This window comes from Amblyomma maculatum, chromosome 9, assembly GCF_055883805.1.
Source record: "Amblyomma maculatum isolate TAMU_Amacu chromosome 9, ASM5588380v1, whole genome shotgun sequence".
In the NCBI taxonomy this organism is placed as follows: Eukaryota; Metazoa; Arthropoda; class Arachnida; order Ixodida; family Ixodidae; genus Amblyomma; species Amblyomma maculatum.
The window spans coordinates 41,628,870-41,650,428 of NC_139352.1; the positions used below are offsets into that span (position 1 = coordinate 41,628,870).

Consider the following 21,559-nt stretch of genomic DNA (forward strand, 5'->3'; position numbering starts at 1 on the left):
AATTCGACTCTCGTGTTACCCTGACCTCATAGCTTCTTTTTTTTGAATTATTTAACGATATCATGGAGATATAGTATGGTGCCTTCCCGTCATTTAGTCGGAATTGTGCATTTAGTAGGCGCGTAGTTTTGATACACCTCCTAGAGTCGATATTTTAAGGCGAGCACTTGCCGTAGGCCAATTGATGCCTGCCAGAGCGCTAAGAATAGGATTTTTCAATACTTAATTTATGCTAATTTTTTCCTTTTCTCTTTTAGGAAACGCATCATAATAACTGCCCTGGTTGTCCTCTCAATAGCAGGCTGCTCCTTCACTGTGTGGCAAATGTACGGGACAAGATATTCGCCGGTCATAGTGCACATGACAGAAACGTACGAGTAAGTAGCACCGTCCACCTGGGCTATACCACTCTAGAGACAAAACGGGCGCGGTCGCGGCTTCAAGGTAGCCTACAAATCAGGTTGTAATTCTTTACGCAACATGGCAAGATCCCAGAAGCAGGACACGATAAAGCAACCAAATAAAGAGCACCCAGCTCGATGGTTACCTTTCCGGCACCCATAAAACATTGGCAGATGACAGAAAGACAAAACGAGCTTTGGGTTCCGACAGTGTATTTTCAAACAATGAGGCACGCATAGAGAGAAATGGCAGAGATACAATAACTATTGCGCCCAGAGAGGATGTTTTATTATTTTGCATAAATGACACAAAACGCGACCCAGAAGTTTAATAACTCATTTGATGTTTCGGTCTTTTTGTTTTTTGAAATAAAATTCAAGGCACAGAGCACGCATTTGTCAGACTTTTATGGTGTTACTGTGTGTGGTAACGACTTGTGGAAAATATATGCAGCTCGATGGGATATCCATAACGTAATGGTTATTTGCCTAAAGCAGGAGCAGTGCCATGAAGCTTTTTATTTTTTGTTCTGCGCCTTCATATTTTTGACAGAACTATCGCTCAACAAGAGCCTCTAAACTTTCAGAAAAGTACCCGACCATTCATTATTGGTAGAAAGTTTCTGGGGTACTTAAACCTCGTTGCATGCGGCAAGGCGCAAGAATTACCCTCCCGGGTCCACACCTCATTTCCACGTCCGCTGTAGTTGGCGTCGAGCAAGTAACTGAGTAACATAGGGAGGTGGCGTTGCTGTTGCGTCACCGCTTTTACTGTGATGACGCCTGCTGTGTTCATAGATGTCTGGGCGTGCAGGGGCCTCACCACTGTTACTATAGAAACTTCTTGTGATTTGAGACATGTGTGGATTTGTAGTGGTACAAACTGATTGAGCTGTTATGATGTCAGAGTGTGAATTCAGGATTATGATTATAACCATTATGCTTATCACTAACAATGCTAGTGACTAAACCATGTAAGAATAACCGTTACAATTACCATGACTATGGAGAGCTATGGGTAACTAAACATGACAATGGCAAATTATAAGTGACCTACCACGGCTAATCGTCGCCAGCAATGACTTACCGTGACATGACTATGACTAACACTGCCTAACCGTAATTATGTCTCACCATAAGTTTAACTATGCATAAATGAGGGTCTTAACATGTGTGTGTGAATATGGATATTAATAACCATGACCATAACTATTAAAACCATAAATATAATGATTTATTAGTGTTAATGTTATTGTTATCAATCTCTGGATGATAGAAAGGTGCGAAGAACGTTTTCTGGTCACGCTTTCTGCTCACACGAATCATGCGGCAAGAAATTCTTTCGCGTTAATATATCGCTGTACTGTAAATACTCTCCAGAGCCGTATACATATCACAGTTTCAAGAGCTCATGGTTGATCTACTGGTAATATATTCTTATTGGAGCCGTAGACACGTGCACTCAGGAAATGACGAGAAAAGACAGCACGGCCACAATACTGCTGTATATTCTAAACGGGGTACAAGACCGCTAAAATAGCGAATAAGGAGGATCGCAGGCAGGAAGACACCATGTTTACGCCTGATTACCTGAGGTATTCAGAGAACTGAAGAGGGAACTTTCGGGGAATAGACCCGTGCCGTTCAGTTTAGAATGTGTGCTGAAAAGTAGCTCATGTTACGAGCTGCAAAACGTGGGAAAGTACAGCACAGAGCAGCCGGAATGGTAAATCTAAACAAATATTATTACTGTGTCAAAAAATGTACAAACATCTCAGCAGAGCCTGTGCTAGCTATCTGCGGGTGGAGAGGCTAGACATGGTTGAGTGGTAACACGTAATCCTGATCTTTTTCCGGGTAATGCGCCGCTCAACTTGCAGGTAAGATGATTCAGCTATGAAACCCCGAAACCCCATCATCAAAGCTCAGGCTAACCTGGTGTGCGTTCATCTACTAAAGCAGGGATCATTTTTATCTTCGCTATCTCATATGAAGAAAAGCCAGCATAGCACAGGCTTATAGCATAGTGCTCTCAGCTTTACAACACGCACCATATTAATTTGTTTTTCGCTAGCTGAAATTCATATGTAGAATACTTGAAAAGGACTCAATCCTGGAAGAATACATGTGTGCAACACAAGAAACAGCATTCTAGGAACGTTTATTCATGGTATTGTGGACACTGATATCACATCTTACTGTAATAAAAATATATACACCGCATCACTGATTAACTGCTCGTTTCCGCTAATAATTTCTAGGGACTACTTGAATACGCTGACCGACGTCTACATGCTTCCCACCTACCATGCTGTTTGCTACTTCAGCGGTTGCATTACCTTTTACGTGGTTGACAAGTTCAAGAACAATAAAGTTTCAAAGGTAAGTGAATCCCCTGGAAGTTCTCTGATAGTTCTTGATCAGCTAAGGTAGCCTTAGAAATTATTCCGAACAGGTTCCTTATTGATGTGTAGAATGAATTCTCTTTTAATTTAATACCTGAGGTATTTACTTCAGCGACTTAACATAGAAATACGGTTGGCTAGCCAAAGCTAGTTGCAAGGACTTTGCAACTGGCTTTATCATTCAAGAGGTATGAGTCTAGTTTAGCGATGGCAGAGATATAATTTGTGACATGTACATAAGGCAGTAGAGAACAAAATCAAGTTAAGGCTTGAGGTGAATTCGGCAAGCGCTAGCTATAGAGAGGGAAAATATTGATTCTGACCATGGTCTAGGTGAATATCGCCATTCATTTTAGAAAAGTAAAGGTTGGTTAGACATCAGTATTGAAAGTGTTCGTTACGTGATCTAGAATTTTTCGAACATAATTTCAAATAAATGCTGTGAACCACTTTCTGAACACCTTTCATGCAGTCACTCCAATTTTTATCTGTTTAGTTCTGATCTGACATTAAGAAAGTATTACTGCGTTTGAATTAGAAGCATCACCATGAAACAAAAGTGGCGTATTGGTAGGTATTATAAAGCACTGTATATGTAGTTGCATAATTTGCTTATTGGGAGAAAGGGCAGCGATGACTTTAAAGGGTCACGAGTCATGACCGAGCACAGATTCGTAGCAGGTTGTGTGGCTTTCATGAGACCAGTTGACATGGCTCCTTTTTCAGGTACGCTATCAGGTGATTTTCCTAGTTACATGACAAAGCAGAGTGCGGTGGCGGCCTTGATTGGCGTCATTTGGCAGCTGGGCTTTGTTGTAGGCAAGCGTGGCTGTAGTGGGATACGGCTGAATAGTGCTGTGGCTGACGACCTTTAAAGAAGGCCCTCAAGAGAATCGGTATGATAGTTTTCAGTTATTCCGCTAGTGTAGACTTGGTGGTAAATATCAGGTGCTTCCGTATATATATAATGGCGTCTTGACAAGAGCTGGATGTCACCAGCTGCAGGACATTCAATAATTGAAATTAACTTCTAGTTTATCGGGTTTTATCCGACTTTGAGACGCCTAATGTATCACGTTCGAATGAAGCCAAGAGTCAACCCAATGTCTGGCTCGCTCATTGAAAAATCGCCATAAGAAAAAAACGATACCAATGGAGAATATCGTGGACTGTCGGAATCAGCCTAATCTCAATGTAGGCGGATAAAAAAGCTAAGCTATCATCACACTTTGGTGCTATCTAATTTTCAATCGTAATGAAACAAATAATTCCTACGTTGTTATTTAGCTTGGTTCACTCTTTCAGCAAAGCCAAGTGTTGGCCTTCGTGTCAGTGGTTTAGCGTCAGCTTCAGTACAAGTTGGCACAATGCTAAAACATTTAGCAAATATTGGTTTATGGGGACCACGAAATACATGTATTGCAGGCATGTGGAAATGCTCGTGACAGCATTCAACTTTTGTATATTCATAGAGAATCTTTTGCAGTAACCAGTTTCTTTTATTTACGTACGCAAATCAAGGAATGCTACAATCCCTGGATATAGTAAATACGTCTCTAACAAGAATAGTTCTGAGGGCCCTTTTCGACGAATATCTAACAAAATGTCTAACAAACATCTACCAAAAGTTACAAAGCTGCCCATGCATATCTTTCACAGTCCAGTTTGCATGCAACTGCATTAGTGCAAAGCTGTGGTGCTCTTGGGGGTAGTAGAGACAAGGCGCAAGACAGCGTTCGTTCGCAGTGTGTTAGTTTGAAAGCATTTCTTGGCTCATGGGGGAAAATCTGTGCGCGGGAGATCACCGCGACACCCGTATGGGGGGAATGTGTAAGCATTATTTGTGAAAGAAAGAACAGATACCGAAGAAGAGGCTTCTGGTTCGTGACGTCACACTATGACCTAACAACACATGGAAGTTGGATACCACGTGACTCCGCTGGGACGTATACATTACGTCTTCGCTATTTCAATTTCTGATTGACTTTACTGGCTCTAACTGCCCTCAGTAGTCCGCACGCACCAAAGTGTTTTCCCAACGAGACCTTTTCATCCAACTAGTGAACCCATTCGTTTTTTTTTATAACTTCGTTCGTTCGAACGTAATCCTGCCGGAAAACTTTTCTTGACAGGATATACCCGATGTCTGATTGACTTAATTGGCTGTAATTATCAGGCATTCACTCTACATGTACCAAAAGGTTTCTTAGCGAGATTTTTCATCCTCTATCTAGTGCAACCATTCCTTTGCGTATTACTCATTTCGTTCTGACGTAATCCTGCAGGCATTCTTCTGGTCACAAAACCTCTTTAGATATATCCTGTGTTCATCGATTGTTGTAAGCTGCATGTAACACTGTACACCATGTATTATTGTGTATGCATTTATGCTTTTGTATAATATGCTCACAGCCCTTCCTGTTACAATCCCTGATGGGATTCACAGTATCAAATAAAAAAAAACAATCCCACTTAATACTTACGCAATTATAACTAAGAACCAAGTCGGAAAAAACTACAGAAAACTTTTTGTTGTTACGACGGAATTTCTGTGCGGTTTTTGACGGCAAAACTGTTGTCACAACAGAACGTTCTGTAGTAACATCAGAAATTTCTGTAGTTACAACAGGAAAGCGCTACAGAACTATAGACAACAGAAATAGACTACAGAAAGACTATAGAACTACAGAAAAATCTGACGTCCACGACGGAACCACGTATTTTTTTGTCGTATTTTTGACAAGTTTCTGTAGTTCTTTTCGACAGGGAAACATCTGACGTCTTTCAAAAGCTAAGAAGCTGTCCATGCATAGCTTTCTCAGGCCTGTTAGCACGCGGCTGCACAACAGCAGTGCTGCGGTGCTTTTGATTGCTGTAGAAAAAAGGCGCAAGACAGCAATCGTTTTCAGTGTGCGTTGATTTTGAAGTTTTAAGCAGCAAGCTTTTATAGGCTCATAGAGCGAAAATACGTACGCGTGATCTATGCGCTGTTATGTCACTCACAAATATGGTTCCCAACCTCAGGTTTCGAGGGTCGACAAGAGCGCCAAGGCGGTGCAAGGCGAAATTGCCGGGAGCCGGCCGGCAGCGGTATCGCAGAGGGCAGCAGGCGTGGTAACACGTTGAGGGATGCCGAAACTTGCGTCGTTCGTAATATTATTCAACTGGGCGCAAGGACATTGTTCCCTCGTCTTCGCGAAAAGCAGGAAGGCGTTAATGTTTGTTTCGTGCACTGTCACTACAGTCTGCGCAACACAAAGAACCGTTATCCAACGGTGAGGTTTTACCGCTTCCCGGAAAGTGGTATGAGTAGCAGAGGCGCGAAGCGGAGATAGCTGCAGTCCACAGAATCCATTAAATGCCTCCTTTGTTATAGTGTCAGTTTAATTTGTATCGCGTTGCAATACTAATAATCGCAGTCTCTTTTAAGGCTCATTCGAAGGATGCCTTTCTTAAAAGATTGCACATGCCCTACCTAACCGACTTGCTAGCTGCTTTGCACGCATTGGAAGGCAGTGCAGTTTGCCGGCAATGCTAAATGAATTTGACAGTGGCGCATGCAATTGGCAGGATAGAATTTAGATAATTTGTGTTGAGCCATTCGGAATTAGCCACTGTCTGTGCCGACGCTTGGCTGTGTTCGACTCTCAAGGCCTTCCTTTGCTTCCTTTTTCTTTTTGCCTCCTTCGTACTATTGATACCCCCAGCTTGCGTGGACTCCTGGAACCTGGCAGTCGCAGAGCTAATATGGTTTGGCGGCTGCGGTAATAGGAATCCTCGTCGCCTCATTGGTGCCCGCTCACGGCCCCTTGGTTCGGATGTCTCGGTCTAGCATCCGTATCTGGTTAGGCAGCCAGCGCGTGCACACACATACCCACACAAGTAACACACTTGCGAGCGGCTGCTAGGATGGCGTTCAGGGCAATGAAACCGCAGTCTCCTGACACTGCTTTAAATTCCGGCGTTTTTTTAATGCGAGTGCCTTTATTGCCTCATCGTTGTCGTCAGCAAAAGTGTCGCGCTTTTGCGGCGGCTCTGATTGGTCGAGACGGGATGACGCCATAGAGGTCTCAAAAAATCACAGAACACCACCACAGTATGCGCGAATGCGTGCCTTATGTGGCCATATGCCAATCAATAATGAATTACTAATAAATGAGAAATAAATAATTAATAACTAATTGAACAGTTACTAAAGAATGAATTATTAATTATTAATTACTACCTGTTGACAGCTGCGTGATTATTTCATCAATTACTAATTAATACCGCGACCACCCCAGTATGTGCGAATGCGTGCCTTATATGGCCATATGCCAGTCAATGGTCAATAACTGATTACTAATAATAGATTAATGAGGAACTTATAAATAAGTACTAAATAAAGACTAACTCATTAATGTTTACTAATCTGTGATATTTGCATAACAAATAATGACTAATTACGCGCACTCGGTAAAATCAACCACACAACTGTAAAGGTAGAACTGCGAAGATACAAGGAGCGCGATCTCCTCTCTAATGAGCTCATGTCATCTCCCTGAAATGCTTGCACCTGAGGAGAGGTGCAAATTTGGCGCAGCACTCAGGCTTTCGCCTTTCATTACTTTAGTCGTCAAGGTGTCCTCGAATTTTTTTTTGCGACATGCACTGCAGACGTTAGAAAACCGCCTTTTCTATTCTGTAAGATTTCCAGACCGAAAGTGTTTTTCAAGTTTGCGTATCGTTTAAAAGCCGCACTTAGTAGGCACATTGCGAAATAAGGCGCCTTAGCCGCCCCCCTCCCGCGTTATGAGATTCCCTCCGAAGAGGGCGCTGATCGCTTGCTCTTGGTGGAGTTACTATATAGCTTATATAGTAGCTGTAGCTCTTGGAACGCCGCCTGGCCCAGATTGGATCCCAGACGTGTGAGGAGAAAGATTGAGAATATAATCGATTGATGGTGATAGGTTATGAATAAAAGCTATAGACATCGATACAGTTAATGACAAATGCTAATGACTAATAAGGATGAATATTAATGTCTAAAGTGACTTGTAACGACTAATATGTCAAGCGAAGAATAGAAGTGACTGCAGTTTATTGAAAATGAGTAAAAACGCGTAGCTATGGGTGGTATTGACTAGAATAATTAGGTATGACTCATTGTGGTTACGAAACGAATAGCAAGACGACTTGGATGACCGCAACTGACCGGAAACGAGAAAATCCTTAGTTATAACTGGTAATGACTACGACATGGCATGATTCATCATGACTATGCAATGACCAATGTCAAATAGCTATGAGGTGTGATGACTACAATGGCTAGTCATGATTCATCACGACTCTACGAAACGACTTATTGGTCAAACGATGAGTTGAATGACCGCAACTGACCGGAAACGAGTAAAATGCTTAGCGATGAGTGATAATGATTACAATGACTAGGTGCGACTTCTCTTGACTACGAAACTACTAATATTTCAAATGACGATATGAAATAATCGCAACTGAGGCAAATGATAGGAGAGGAAGGGTAGACATTCGCTGTTCTCGTCTTAAGAGACAAAATACCCTCTAATTTTTAATCCTCACTTTGCGGCTGGGTCACTAAGGGCGCTCTATTGAATTTATAGAAAAGAGAGCCAGCTGTAAAATGATGTGGCAGTTGATCCAGTGTCCACTCTGCCACTTTTGCGTGTTTTAGACGTTTTATATTAAGTGACTGAATACTCAATAAGTCAGCTGAAGTGGCTCATTATTCAGAGCCATTTTTTCTATATCATATCCACCGTTGTTAGCTACGCTGTTGGACAGACTGCCCTTAAGCGATAGCAGCGGGATTAAAGCGTGGCTAGGAAGCAGTTTTTGACAACTACGGAAAAGTGATAAAGGTGCCTAATTTTCTTCGTTGCCGTATCGCAGTATTTGCATAGACGTCAATGAGTAATCATTACTTTGGTACGAATTCTCGTCGACATTGAGGGATAACCCTAAATGTTATTCAAGAGCACTAGCCATTCTATAGTACCGATATGGCTGTAATATTTCTGATGCAATTACATCATCTACGTGGAAGCGGTGGAAAAAAGCCGACTGAATAAAATAATAGTCTTAGAGAGCTCATATTGACAACTAACATTTATGAGGTTTATGTTGCAGAGGATGATTGAAATGGTATTAATTTACAGGCGAAGTATTGCATACGTTCTGCCCGACAAACACTAACAGGTGAAATTAAACACGCGAATACTGCCCCTGACATATCAGCCACGTGTCTACTTGTACCTTACCCTGGCTAGTGAGAATAGCTCGTCTTGCGTTTAGTATCCATCAAAGTGGCTGGCTGACGAGTAACGGTATCATGACGGTGCTATCCTTTATTAGAAACGTTTAGACCTTATGGAGGAAGTCTAGTGTCGATGTATCGATGTGTTCTATAACCTTTTTCAGGGGAAAATTCGCAGGTTTCAACTTGTGACTGATGTCTCTTCTATTCAGGTTGCACAAGCATTGCTATGGCTCGTGGCCATTGGGCTCAGCGTGGCCTGCACGCTCTACCGGTTTAATTGGACTAATGGAACAAAACACGGAGATCTGGCCAAGATGTCCTTAGCCTTCTGGGACCGCATCTTGTATTCCTTCGCCTTGGCCGCCTTCACTTTCCTTTGCGCCACCGAGAGGGGTGGTGAGCAGATATTTCATGATGATCGTGATGGCTAGAAGACGATCAATTGCGACCAAAGTGACCTATTGCATATATTTATTATTGCATACATTCACGGCTTTATTATCTTCATGATTACAAGGCATGTACCTCCTTTTCAGACTAGAACACAGAGTAAACTGAACGCCGCCATTTTAGAGGGCTGTAGCGCCATCTGTATATACCACAGAGAAATGACGGCTCTCGATTGCCAAACGAGACGACCGCTGCAACATGTAGCACTAGCGCTTTTATATATTTTGTAAAATTTCGCGACTGACCGCTTGTAAAATTGTTGAACGTGAATTTCAAGCCCCCGGCAAGACTGTTTGGCACTAGTCGCCATTGCAGGGACAAGCACAGCTTCCGCAACGGAAGCGAATGGTGAGGTTAAAAGCATGGTGCCTTTGTATGCCAACAAACGGCAGCTGTGAGGTTTGCAATTCGATCTTCCCGCCCAGTAATATGCCATGCAGTAGCAAGAACCTGATAAAATCTGTTTAATCCGCTCTTCGCAAACCGTGGCATTCCTTTAGTACGAGCTAATGTGTGCATCTCTTGTGTGTTATTCATGAGTGTTGACCAATGAGCACTTTTGGATAAAAAGTAAAAGCTAAAACGTAGCGAAGCACCTCAACTACATTAAAAAAAGCTAAAAAAAAAATTAAAACTAAGCGAAAAAAAAAACTGCACCTCTGGCGCGATTCGAACTCGGTACCTCTTACTCCGCAGCTTTCTACGCTAACCACTCGGCCACTCGGGAAACTGGTGATGTCGGTAACGTATTTGCTTCTTATGTCTGGACTGCATTCATAAGATTGGGACATAATGTTTTGAAGCATGTTTCGAAGTGTACAGGCCATTGCGGCTGCTCTAACAATTACAACTTCTTGACCATTAGAACTTGCATCTAATGTTCTAGATACCTATGCGCACTATTTTGTCCACTGCAGTCATTTTAACATGTCGAGTTTGGCATCGCTGGCAAATTTATCAGCGCTGGCTCTTCGGTGGTTGCTACCTTGGGCGTAATTTTCGCTGAACACGGAGCTGTAGCACGAACCTTTAAGAAAAAAAAGTGCGAGCAAGCTTCAATACCGGCAAGCGCAGCAGCGCCAACACTATTTTACTGGTAACTAAATTTTATTTGTATCTAAACATTTCGGGAAGCGTTGCGATGACTGAGGGCTCGGCTAATATATACGCAGAGCAAGAAGGAGCTCTAAAGCTTAAGAAACACTCAAAATATCATGCATTATAAAGAAGGCATTGCTTCTCGTGCCCTGGTCGCGCACATGCTCCCAGGACGGTCCAGTTCCGAGTCAACGCACGGCTCGGGTTACGTCCGCGCGTCGTCGTCGGCGCAGGCCGGGGTACCCCTGCTGGTCTCTCCAAAACGGCCTGCTCGCAGGTGCAAGGAGGCATTGGAAATGGAGCGGCCTTGCGTCCGTTAGCTTGGAGGCGGTGTGGCAGTGCGTCGGTTCGCGTACACAACAATATCCTTGCCCGTAACACCCTCAAGCATATTGTCCAACCACAGCACCCATTCGCTTGGCAAGAAGTGATTTGCAATGGCACAAACACCCAAGACGCAGGGTGTAAGCGTGTTTTGAATGAAACAAATGTCCAAAAAGTTGTTTTTGTTTTTACAGTGCATGCTAAACAGAAATGAAAACATAGTAAAGAATATACATTCGCTTAGTGATGTATAATTTCCCTCATTTGAGAAAGTCAATGTATTTCCACATTAGCTCCTATACAAAAATACTGTTTTGTTTTCCAACTACAAAACTTCTTGCGTAATCTCAAATGAAAGTCTGTTGCGGATCTCATGTTAAAACACATAAAAATTGTTTCTTAGGCAACATCCTACATATGCTAATCAGAAATGAAAACATAGAGCTCTGAAAGTGTGCAGTTTACAAAGAAATAATATATATTCACTTAGTGATGTATACATTTCCTCATTTGATAAAGTCAATGTATTTCCACATTAGATCCTACCCAAAAATACTGTTGCGTTTTCCAAGCACAAAACTTCATGTGTGATCTCAAAGGAAAGTCTGCTGCGGATATGATGTTAAAACACATCTAATCTTGAATCTCCTTTGAGTGGTTGATGACTCATCAAAAACACATTACGTGGGTAACAGAAATTCAATATCCATTTTTGTAAGGGTGGTGCCTTTGTATGCTAACAAACGGCAGCTGTGAGGTTTGCAATTCGATCTTCACGCCCAGTAATATGCCATGCAGTAGCAAGAATCTGGTAAAATCTATTTAATCCGCTCTTCTCAAACCGTGGCATTCCTTTAGTACGAGTAAACATGCTGATTTTGCTTTTATCCCTTGACGCCTTCTTTGCATTTCAACAGGGCAGAAGGAATTGGCGTCAGATGAGCCGAGCTGGAGCGTAGAGAAGTGTTTGTTTTGTTAGCCACTGCCGCCGGCGTGGTATTGTTAAGGTAAGCAAGACCATCTAGTTTCGATAGGCTGCATATCTTGTTGATATGGCTCATCATAGCGGAACTTGAATGCCACACTAGCGACGGTTGTTAAGAAAAGCCACGCTGTCGTACAGCTCTAGCTCAGTTGAGATGATGGCAATCCCTTCTTCTAATGTAAGACATAAAATTCGGCTAGTTGGTTCTAGTTTTAGAAAAAGCCAAACTGCGAGACGATTTGACTTAACGAGATACGAACATACACACACATGCCCACGCATGGAGACGCACACGCATACACACAAACACAAACACACACGCACGCACGCACGGACACGCACACGCACACACACATGCACACACGCACTCCCCCCCCCCCTCCACACACACACACACACACACACACACACACACACACACACACACACACACACACACACACACACACACACACACACACACACACACACACACACACACACACACACACACACACACACACACACACACACACACACACACACACACACACACACACACACACACACACACACACACACACACACACACACACACACACACACACACACACACACACACACACACACACACACACACACACACACACACACACACACACACACACACACACACACACACACACACACACACACACACACACACACACACACACACACACACACACACACACACACACACACACACACACACACACACACACACACACACACACACACACACACACACACACACACACACACACACACACACACACACACACACACACACACACACACACACACACACACACACACACACACACACACACACACACACACACACACACACACACACACACACACACACACACACACACACACACACACACACACACACACACACACACACACACACACACACACACACACACACACACACACACACACACACACACACACACACACACACACACACACACACACACACACACACAATGCAGACTTCCGGGATTTTCTGAAGGCAGGATGCTTGTGGCCTGCTGCGGAGACGTCAGGGCAATTAGCGCGAATGCGCCGAACTTACTCGTACCCCAGGCATCTCGCCTGCTTATGAGATGCGGGCTCACAGAGTTTTTGCAGACACCAAGAGATGTTAGAATATATTGCGTACAGCACGGAGTTTGCTACCGCGCGACATATTATTGGACGTGAAAATAAAATTGAAATTGTCTTATCCGCAGTAGTTTTGCATACGGGGGTACCATGCACTTATTCGAAAATTCGCTTCATTTGTGGATGCTGTGCTTTTCGTTTTCTTTGAGAGATGTGCTGAGCAGTCTTGCCATGAAGTTGAAAGTCCCTTTCGAAAATTTTGTGGAGCAGCCAGTTGCGGAAATTGCAAAGCAACCTGAAAGCACGATTGCTAAGGAGATTCATGGCCGCTTTGTTTGGCCGTCCAGAGCCTTCGTTTCTCGGCGGAGTATAGAGATGGCGTTACAGAGCTCTCCGTATGGCACTATTCAGATTACGTTCTATAGCTTAACAGTAAGGATACGGACTGAGCTATAAGAACCGATATATAGACGGCTGGATTGAAAAAGCTTTGCAGAGAGGGGAAAAAAATGACAGTGTGCGAGAAAGAACCAGACTGCTTCAGTGCTTTCATTCCTTGTAACCCTGCATGTTTTAGTGCACCGAATTCCAATTTTGTAGTCACAGTTGTAGCACTAGCTTTTTGCCTGCGGATTAGGATAGCTTTCCGAAGGATGTCAAATAATCAAAATCAGGCTAAGTTGAAGATAAGAGGGCCACCTTCCTAGGGCTTAAGAGCTTGGCTGGGGAAAGACCTTTAGCAAAGCTGAAGATAGGGAGATAGAGCCACTACCTTCACTTCAGGGGCACCAGGATGAGACACAGGAGAAGGTCGTGTGCATTCCATATCCGCACGAAGTCTCGCATCAACTAGGAAGATCACAGAGTGGCACTGTGAGAAAATGGTGTCGTCCGCTGACCATACATTTCAAAACGTGTTCTCTGTAATGAAACGAGAGCTGGACGTCTATTCCAAGAAAAGTCGGCAGTGCCCAGTGTCGCATACACACAAGCTCACTAAATGCAAGAAAATGGGTTGTGTATAGCGTACCTTTGTATTGCGAAACGATGTTATGACAGAATAACAGTTATGCAAAAGGGTAGGTCTGTTAAGTGACACTGACGGAGCCCAGAAATTGTGTAGACAAAAAAGATCCCTTTCGTCTCATTATGTGCTTCTTTGCCGTAAGTGCACAAAACACCAGGATGAATCCTGCGTGCAGTTCTTACATAATATCACGATTGAGCTCAAACACACTAATCAGATATGCAGGAAAATTATCCACTCATACTGCATCCTAAGAAGCCGGATACGTAAATAGAACAGCCGTATTTTGCTTTACAGCAGGCCAGCGTTCCTGAATGAGGCCTTTGGAATGCATTGTAATTCCTTATGCTTTTTTTAATTTCTTGTTCCTTTATATTTAAGCTCCATTGCGTTCTTTATTCGATATAATAATGTTTGTTTTATTGAATAAAATTTTAGTTGTTACTGAGCGCCCGTGACGTCTTCCTTCTCGTCGGTATTTTATCTGATTTGTAGAGGCCCTCGAAATGGATGTTCATGTCTGCATTGCATGAAAGTTCCCTTGGCGTAATGGGCTTTCCAAATCAGTACGTTGCACAGAAGAATTTCTGGACAATATTGTTATTAAAATCAGAGCTTTGGCTATTTTATTGATTGCTATTAAGCGCAGCACGGACGCCAGTGGGAAAGGAAGAACACGGAAAACATGGCAACGCCCGTGCTGTGCTGTGTGTTTTTTTTATCGTCGTTTAATTGCACGGAGTTTTGTTTTCATAGTAATTATTAGGAAAGCTGATAGCAGGTTGAGAGCACCTATTTCAAACTCACCGTGCTAATCAGGTGTGCGTTTAGCAGGTTTCTTGTAGAAGATAGCAAGTACAGCAATTGGACCTGCAGCTCGCATCGCGTACATTCTGAAGACTTCAAGATACCGCACGGCTCATGGCTCAGGGTAGTCTGAAGAGCCCTAGAAACAATATTACGAGGTCATTTGATGTAGGGTAGAATGTAAAACATATCTGCGGCAGCTCAGCAAATAATTTCCGGCTCTATACATGAATCGCGAGTTGAAGAGATGAAGGCGCTAGTGATATTGCATTCTTGAATACCCCTTTCAGCGCACCACCTCTTACACTCTCATGTACTATGATCCAAGAGAGGGAACATAACTGATCGTTCAGTCTGTACGACGTATATAATTATGGTTGAAGAAAATTTGGGTAAAACGTTTAGTTTAGACTACTGCGAACAATGGAAATTCTAGTTTCTGCCCAGTACCACTCCACCACTGTGATTGGGGTCTGGTTTACAAAATAACGGTTATTGCAGAAGACCAAAAATAGTTTGCAATTTGGACTCCCTATTGATAATAAATTCTGGTATAAATCTAAAGGATAGAATCGCCATGGGCAGCTCATGTAGTGCGAAGAGGGTTTAACCACCTGCCGTTGAGGGTAACAAATTAGATGCCAAAGGAAGAAAAGCTTTGCAGGCGGCGGTGAAAATTTGCTGGTTGATTGGAGGAATATAGGAGGAGATTTCACCATGCAGTGTGTGTAAAGCGACTGCTACTGACTGTAATTGGCAAGCAGAAGCGCATGTTTTTTCAACCAGATCACAGGGAAAATATAATTATTGTCATATGGCGCAGAAGGATGATTTCTCCTGTTTTTGCGCAGGTGGCGTTCAGAGGATGCTGTCAGCCGCCCCGTTGGCTGTGCTGAGCCGTTTATCGTACGGTGTATATCTGATCCACTTCGTGTTCTATATTGTCTCGAGAACCGCAGCGAGGGAGAAGATGTATGCGAGCGTGTTCTGCCTGGTGAGTTCTGCATCGGAGAAGCTATGGCTGCGTACGTTGTACTTCTTGCGGTCTGTCCTATTGGATCCTCACCGAGTTTGCGTGCTTCCGGAGCACCACCGCAGCTAGCAATGGCGCATAAATTCACAAACCCTATATGGCTGTGATTTCTTCGGTTCAATTCGTATAATAGGTCTGAAGTTGATCGTAAATAGCTTAATTTAAACCTGTTGGGGTAGCTGGCTTATTTAAATGTATTGCTAATGTGGCTTTCGTTCTAGTTGCGTAGCATACAAATTGCCTGGAGGCACTGAGTCTATATGAACCATGTGGATTCTTGGGCAGAATGGAATCAAAACTGCGCTAATTTGCTTTGGGTGCGGCCCAATTAAAATTTAATGTAGGCCTCTCACCTGTTCAGAATTCGTAAACGGCGGCCTATGAGCCGAATGCAGTAGACACCGCTCCAAAGCATCGGATATTACGAGGTATTGCGTGTGGAGGGATAGCCTTGGCTCATACCGGTCGTTACCGTACCACTCCTATATCCCGTGACGTACTGATTGTACTGCGTGCCTGGCCATGCTGACGTCGGTGGCTGCAGAAGAATGGTAGGCATATTGGGGCTGCGTTTCACGTAGCATGAGGGCGTGTGCGTGGTGAGAGCTGAAAACAGAGCGTCAGTCTACATTCCAGCGGGATGCCTTCGAAAAGAGTGCCGGATAAACAGAAAAAAGCATGCCTCTAAAATGCAAATACGCGAAATCTGGACTTCTGCTTCGGGCCCTGTAGATGGCGAACAAATATACATAGTATTTTCACTGACGGCTAGCGGAAGGTACCAAGTGGGGAATATCCAGAGGAGCCTGCAAAATTTATAATCGAAGGCGAGCAGTGCTAATTTGGCACTATTGCATTTAAGGCGAGAGCAATGAAATCAAAAGCGGCACAATGCCAGGACAGTGAAAGGATAAAGCTTGAGTTCAAGACGCAGGTCAGAAACTGTGGCTCGTTCCGGGATTGATGACCGCATAGTTACCGAAATTGTGACTAGGAAAAAGGAGGAAAGCACTTCCGGAGGGCGATTAGCACATTGAGATACTACAGTCATATAGGTGTGTAGAGTGTGGCCTTGAAACTCTATGGCGCCATGTAGTCAGTAGGGAGTATAGCATAGTGGAAGTTGGGGGTGGCATCTAGGCTTTCAGCATCTTTGATTTCAGGGATATAGCAAATATCCAGGACAATTTTGTGTGCACTGTTCATATTACAATCTAAACAAGCCTAATTACAGGTGTTGGCTCCTTACTGCTGGGAGACGGATTCGCTTGAAAAGAAAACTACTAGCTGTTGTTTGGACCGGCGTGACAATGACGACCTAAATTATAGCATCTAGCATGATGAGACCGCATAGAGGCGCCTAAGTTTTCATCGTAAATGAAGGAGAAAAGCATCACCATTATAATGCATATTTCTCACATTAAATCACACTTATCGCTTGAGATGGCAACTTATAAACTGTAGGAAACAATCCAGGATGCCTGCATAGGCGGGCAGATGTTTTCCCGTGCATGGTCTCGGCCATACATTTTAGGATGTCTAAGTCGAATTTGAGCAGTTGAGTTAAACGGTCTGATCAACTGTTTGTTTTGCGCTTGACCCGCAGTTGACGGAGAGCATACAGGTATTTGTATGGAGCTGCCTGCTATCCCTGGTCCTCTTCCTGGCATGCGAGGCTCCCCTTGGACGACTGGACAAGATTATTTGGAGTGGACCACGAGCGAGGAAAGAAGAGCAGCATGCCAACGGTGGACGGGAAGTGGAGCTCGCAGCGCGCCACAAGGATGTGCCAGAGTAGAAAAACTGCGAAAAAATAAATCAAGTTTTTAGCTTGCAAATCAGGATCGCCTGTAATTTTCTTAAGCGGTATGTACGTGGGTTTCAATAACACATAAACTTGTATGTGATGTACTTTTCCCCGTTACACGTTTGTAAACAAATGTACAAATCACGGCCTGCACTTTGTCACTGCCCACGCATCGAAACCCCTCCTTTCTTTGACTTCCACCTTCATCTTTCTTTCTCCCTCCCCTTGATCAACCGCAAGTTAAGAAGGGTACTTTTTTTCTTCTAGTTTCCATTTGCCAAACAAGGCTTCAAAAAATAGGCGAACTAATTGTCTGAACTTTGTAAGCAGCGGTATAGAATTCTAGCGGACCGAAACTGCTTTTAAACATGGGAAATAGGAGCAGTGGAAGGTTCAGAGAGTATGTACTGAGGTTACCTTTAGAAACAGAGCCTGGAAAATTTCAACGCTTGAAAAATCACGTAGAGAGGTAAGCGAAGCAGCTCTGCTCCATGAACCAGTGGGTATTAAATTGGGTCGAAGTGGGCTTAGTGATGGTAGGAGTACTGGTGAACCAGACACGTTACTAAAGGGTGAGGAGGCATTGTGATATCGTGGTTTAATAGAGAGACGAGGAATATGTGTGCGATTCGGCATTAATAAACATATAGCTGATTACTCGGAAGACTAGCACTAAAGACTACCTGCATGTGCGGCCAACAAGGCTTTAAGGAAATTCTGAGGCTACGTTTTTGCAGGAGTTTCACCCTTGACATCAACTTTCGTAGCAGGGCACCTTTGGGTCATCTGAGGGTCATTGAGGGACGATTGATGTCAAACTGTGGAGGCCAGTGGAAAGTGGCGATAAGTGACCTTAAGAATGTATGGTCTATATTTATTTTGCCATACAAAGGAGACAAGAAAAACCACTTAGGAAAGAAGCCGATCAAAAACTTATTGGTGGTGGGAAAGAGAAATTCAGGATTTTTTTGCAGAACAGATAATAACGTTTCAATCGATGAGGACGACCGGCGCGTAGAAACAAAAAAAAAAAAGCACTAATCGCATAGCCTTCAAGGCGTAGTGAGCAGTAGAAACGGACGGCAGAGTTGTTCGAATGAATATTAGTAAACCAGCCAAGACGAACTATCAGTATACATAAATGCGCCAAATCGAAAAGACAAGTGAGTAAACGTAAAATGGTCACGATAACTGTCGTAGCGAAGCATAATTAAGGATGCTATTTTCTAATTTGCAGTTATTCAAATTAGAGTTTGCGGTGTGCGTTCTCTTTCTACCCTGCATTTGTGTTGTTGTTAACTATAATGGAATAATTCGTGCATGCTTTAAAGAACGCCGTTAGCATGAAACGCTCAATAGGTAATTGCGAAAATGCGGAATTAGGTCGGTGCGCTGAAAGACAAGGTGTGGATTGTTATTACCAGTATAGATAAGATTTACAATGTAGTCGAAGTGCTCTGCACTCATTATACAGCAGCAGGAGTATTCCAGACTATGAAATTGGCAGTATTCTCAGCAGTGAGACATGTCGCCTCTACCAACGAACGAAATAAATAACCTATTGGTGCATTAAAAAAGCAAAAACCACCTGGGAGGATTACGTTACTAAAGATGCCTTTCCGCAGTGTCTTGATTCAACGAGTTCTAATATCGAACCATTCTCAGCACAAAAATGATAAGTGTCTGTTATGCAAAAAATTATTTTTCATTTTTCAAAATAGTTCAAAGGCGTTCGATATCTGACTAGTATTTCAGCATAATCATCCCTGTCTGCCTAAAGTATTATGGTAGTGTAAACGCATGAAGCTTCACCTATTTCTACAACGTATAATTTGTAATTAGTGTAAGTACCAGCTCAACGAGATTTCTCTTGAATGAGCGCCAGCTGCAGTTACTAAATGCAAGCCTTGCCGTTATCTTTGGAATATTTTTGAATACAATACGGCGCCCATATAATAGAGCAGCGCACAAAAATTGCTCAAATGAAAGTCTCATATGCTAGAACATGTCTCTGCTTGGGTGACGCTCGTAGAGCCCCAAAACGGGTCGACGAATACGATAGTCGGTAATGCGGAATTCGAGCAGCAATCTCCAGCTGCTTTTGGCCTGTGATATCGTGAGATAACTGCACTGAAAAAAGTACACTTCTGTGCAGTACGGTCCACTGTTAAAGACAACATGAGACCGCGCAGCTGCAGGGCTTTTCAATGTTCTCCCGCGAGAGCCGGTGAGAAAACTGACCCCAGGTTCATACAAAGTAACCACCTCTCGCTGCTCTTCTCCAGCATGCACACCGTGCTATATATTTTCACCAGTTTTCGGTGGCAACGCTTTGCGAAGTCCGTAGGCCATGCGATCGCACGTTTCCTTCTTTCAGACCATGTCCGAATGTAAGAAAATACGCCTTTTGATGAAATGTGTTAATGAGCACGCCTGAGTTACGCTACTGTCACTAGCCGCTACGCCCCGCCTTCAACACCGCCCTACGAACCACGAAAATCGATCACTCGTGCGTCTTTCCGGCCAAACGTATGCCGCCGTGGCTTCCGAAGGACCGATGTGTGGTGAACACTTGGCCATCAATCGCTATGCTATAATTGCGGGAAAGCTGAACACATCTGTCGCAGGTACCCCTACAAGGAACTCGGCCTCCTTGGGTTTCCTTCTTATGCCCATCATCCGCTGGCTGGACAGGGGCCACGCGAAATTTAGAGTACATTGTGCACGTCGACATATACCGAGGCCACTTCCGATCGCGGTCGCCAAGCAGGTGCAGGTCTCCTGGGTGCTAGGAGCACAACCAAAGTCCATGTGGGGAAACTATATGCAGCAGCCTCTGGAGGTGCGGCTGTTCCAGTACGAAAATTTCAAGATTCTCCACAGGCGCACGACAGTTCTTTGCCGCACCCCACAATTCACAGCACACGGACACTAGTCGAACCGAAGCCGAAACGACAACGCGCCATTGTTCAACGTAACCACGATGCCAACGTCCGATGAATCAGTCTTTCAGAGCACCGAAGCCCAGATCCGACACCTAGAAACTGCCACCACCCGGCGCCCGGCCAACAGATCCCTGTCGACGGCACTGACGTCAGTTCTCTAGTCGAGACCACCGCCAAATATTCAATTCTGAGTGTATCCCAGCAGCTCCCAGAAAGGTCACAACAGCATGGGATTGCCCGAAAATACGCACCACTGAAGGACATTTTATTATACCCTCTGAAGTGTGCACTCCGAGGATTACTCTAAAGGGAAACCTTTCTGGCAACTTCATTGTGTTGGCCCGGTGTACCCGTGACGTGAACCTCGGTGTAGACTTCCTGACGTAAAACGACGCAATTATCGATTTGCAAAATTAGTTAGTAGATTTGCAATTCAGCATGCCAACGAAACCAACAGCATGCTCCGCGCTGCGCTTGACATTATTGATGACCATGTGAGTGTGCCCCAGTTCGAGAATAATGGTAACCATGGGTCCTTTACCAATGCAAGACACTGAAGCGGCCGTCGAGATCGAACAGAAACTGCTTCTAGAAAGAGACATAGTAGTTGCCAGGGCATTTTTTTTTGAAAATAGAAAATGTGATGTTCTCGCGAATTTCAGCAAGGAACGAACTACCTGGGATTGCCCACTCAACTAGGAAGTCTCCATAGTCCTGAAGGCCCCATCGCCAATGAAAGGCTGTGAGGGCCAATTCAAATCTCGTTCACCTCAACAAGCTGGTACGCTGATCCAGGCTTGCGGCAACCGATGAAGGAGCAGAACTGGGTGCCCCTTCCGGAAAGCTCATAGTACTTGCAGGTGAATAAA

General features: G+C 43.8%; 1 protein-coding gene across 1 annotated transcript in view; it reads left to right on the forward strand.

The window, feature by feature from the left end:
- The window catches only part of LOC146178923 (O-acyltransferase like protein-like), a 43,155-nt gene extending 25,388 nt beyond the window's left edge, over positions 1-17,767 (forward strand). The window contains exons 11-15 of the mRNA XM_084578661.1: positions 258-377; positions 2,663-2,783; positions 9,290-9,476; positions 15,757-15,899; positions 17,545-17,767. Of these exons, the coding sequence (XP_084434787.1) occupies positions 258-377; positions 2,663-2,783; positions 9,290-9,476; positions 15,757-15,899; positions 17,545-17,736 (763 nt within the window). The 3' untranslated portion in view covers positions 17,737-17,767. The remainder of the gene's footprint in view (positions 1-257; positions 378-2,662; positions 2,784-9,289; positions 9,477-15,756; positions 15,900-17,544) is intronic.
- The last annotated feature ends 3,792 nt before the right edge of the window (positions 17,768-21,559 follow it).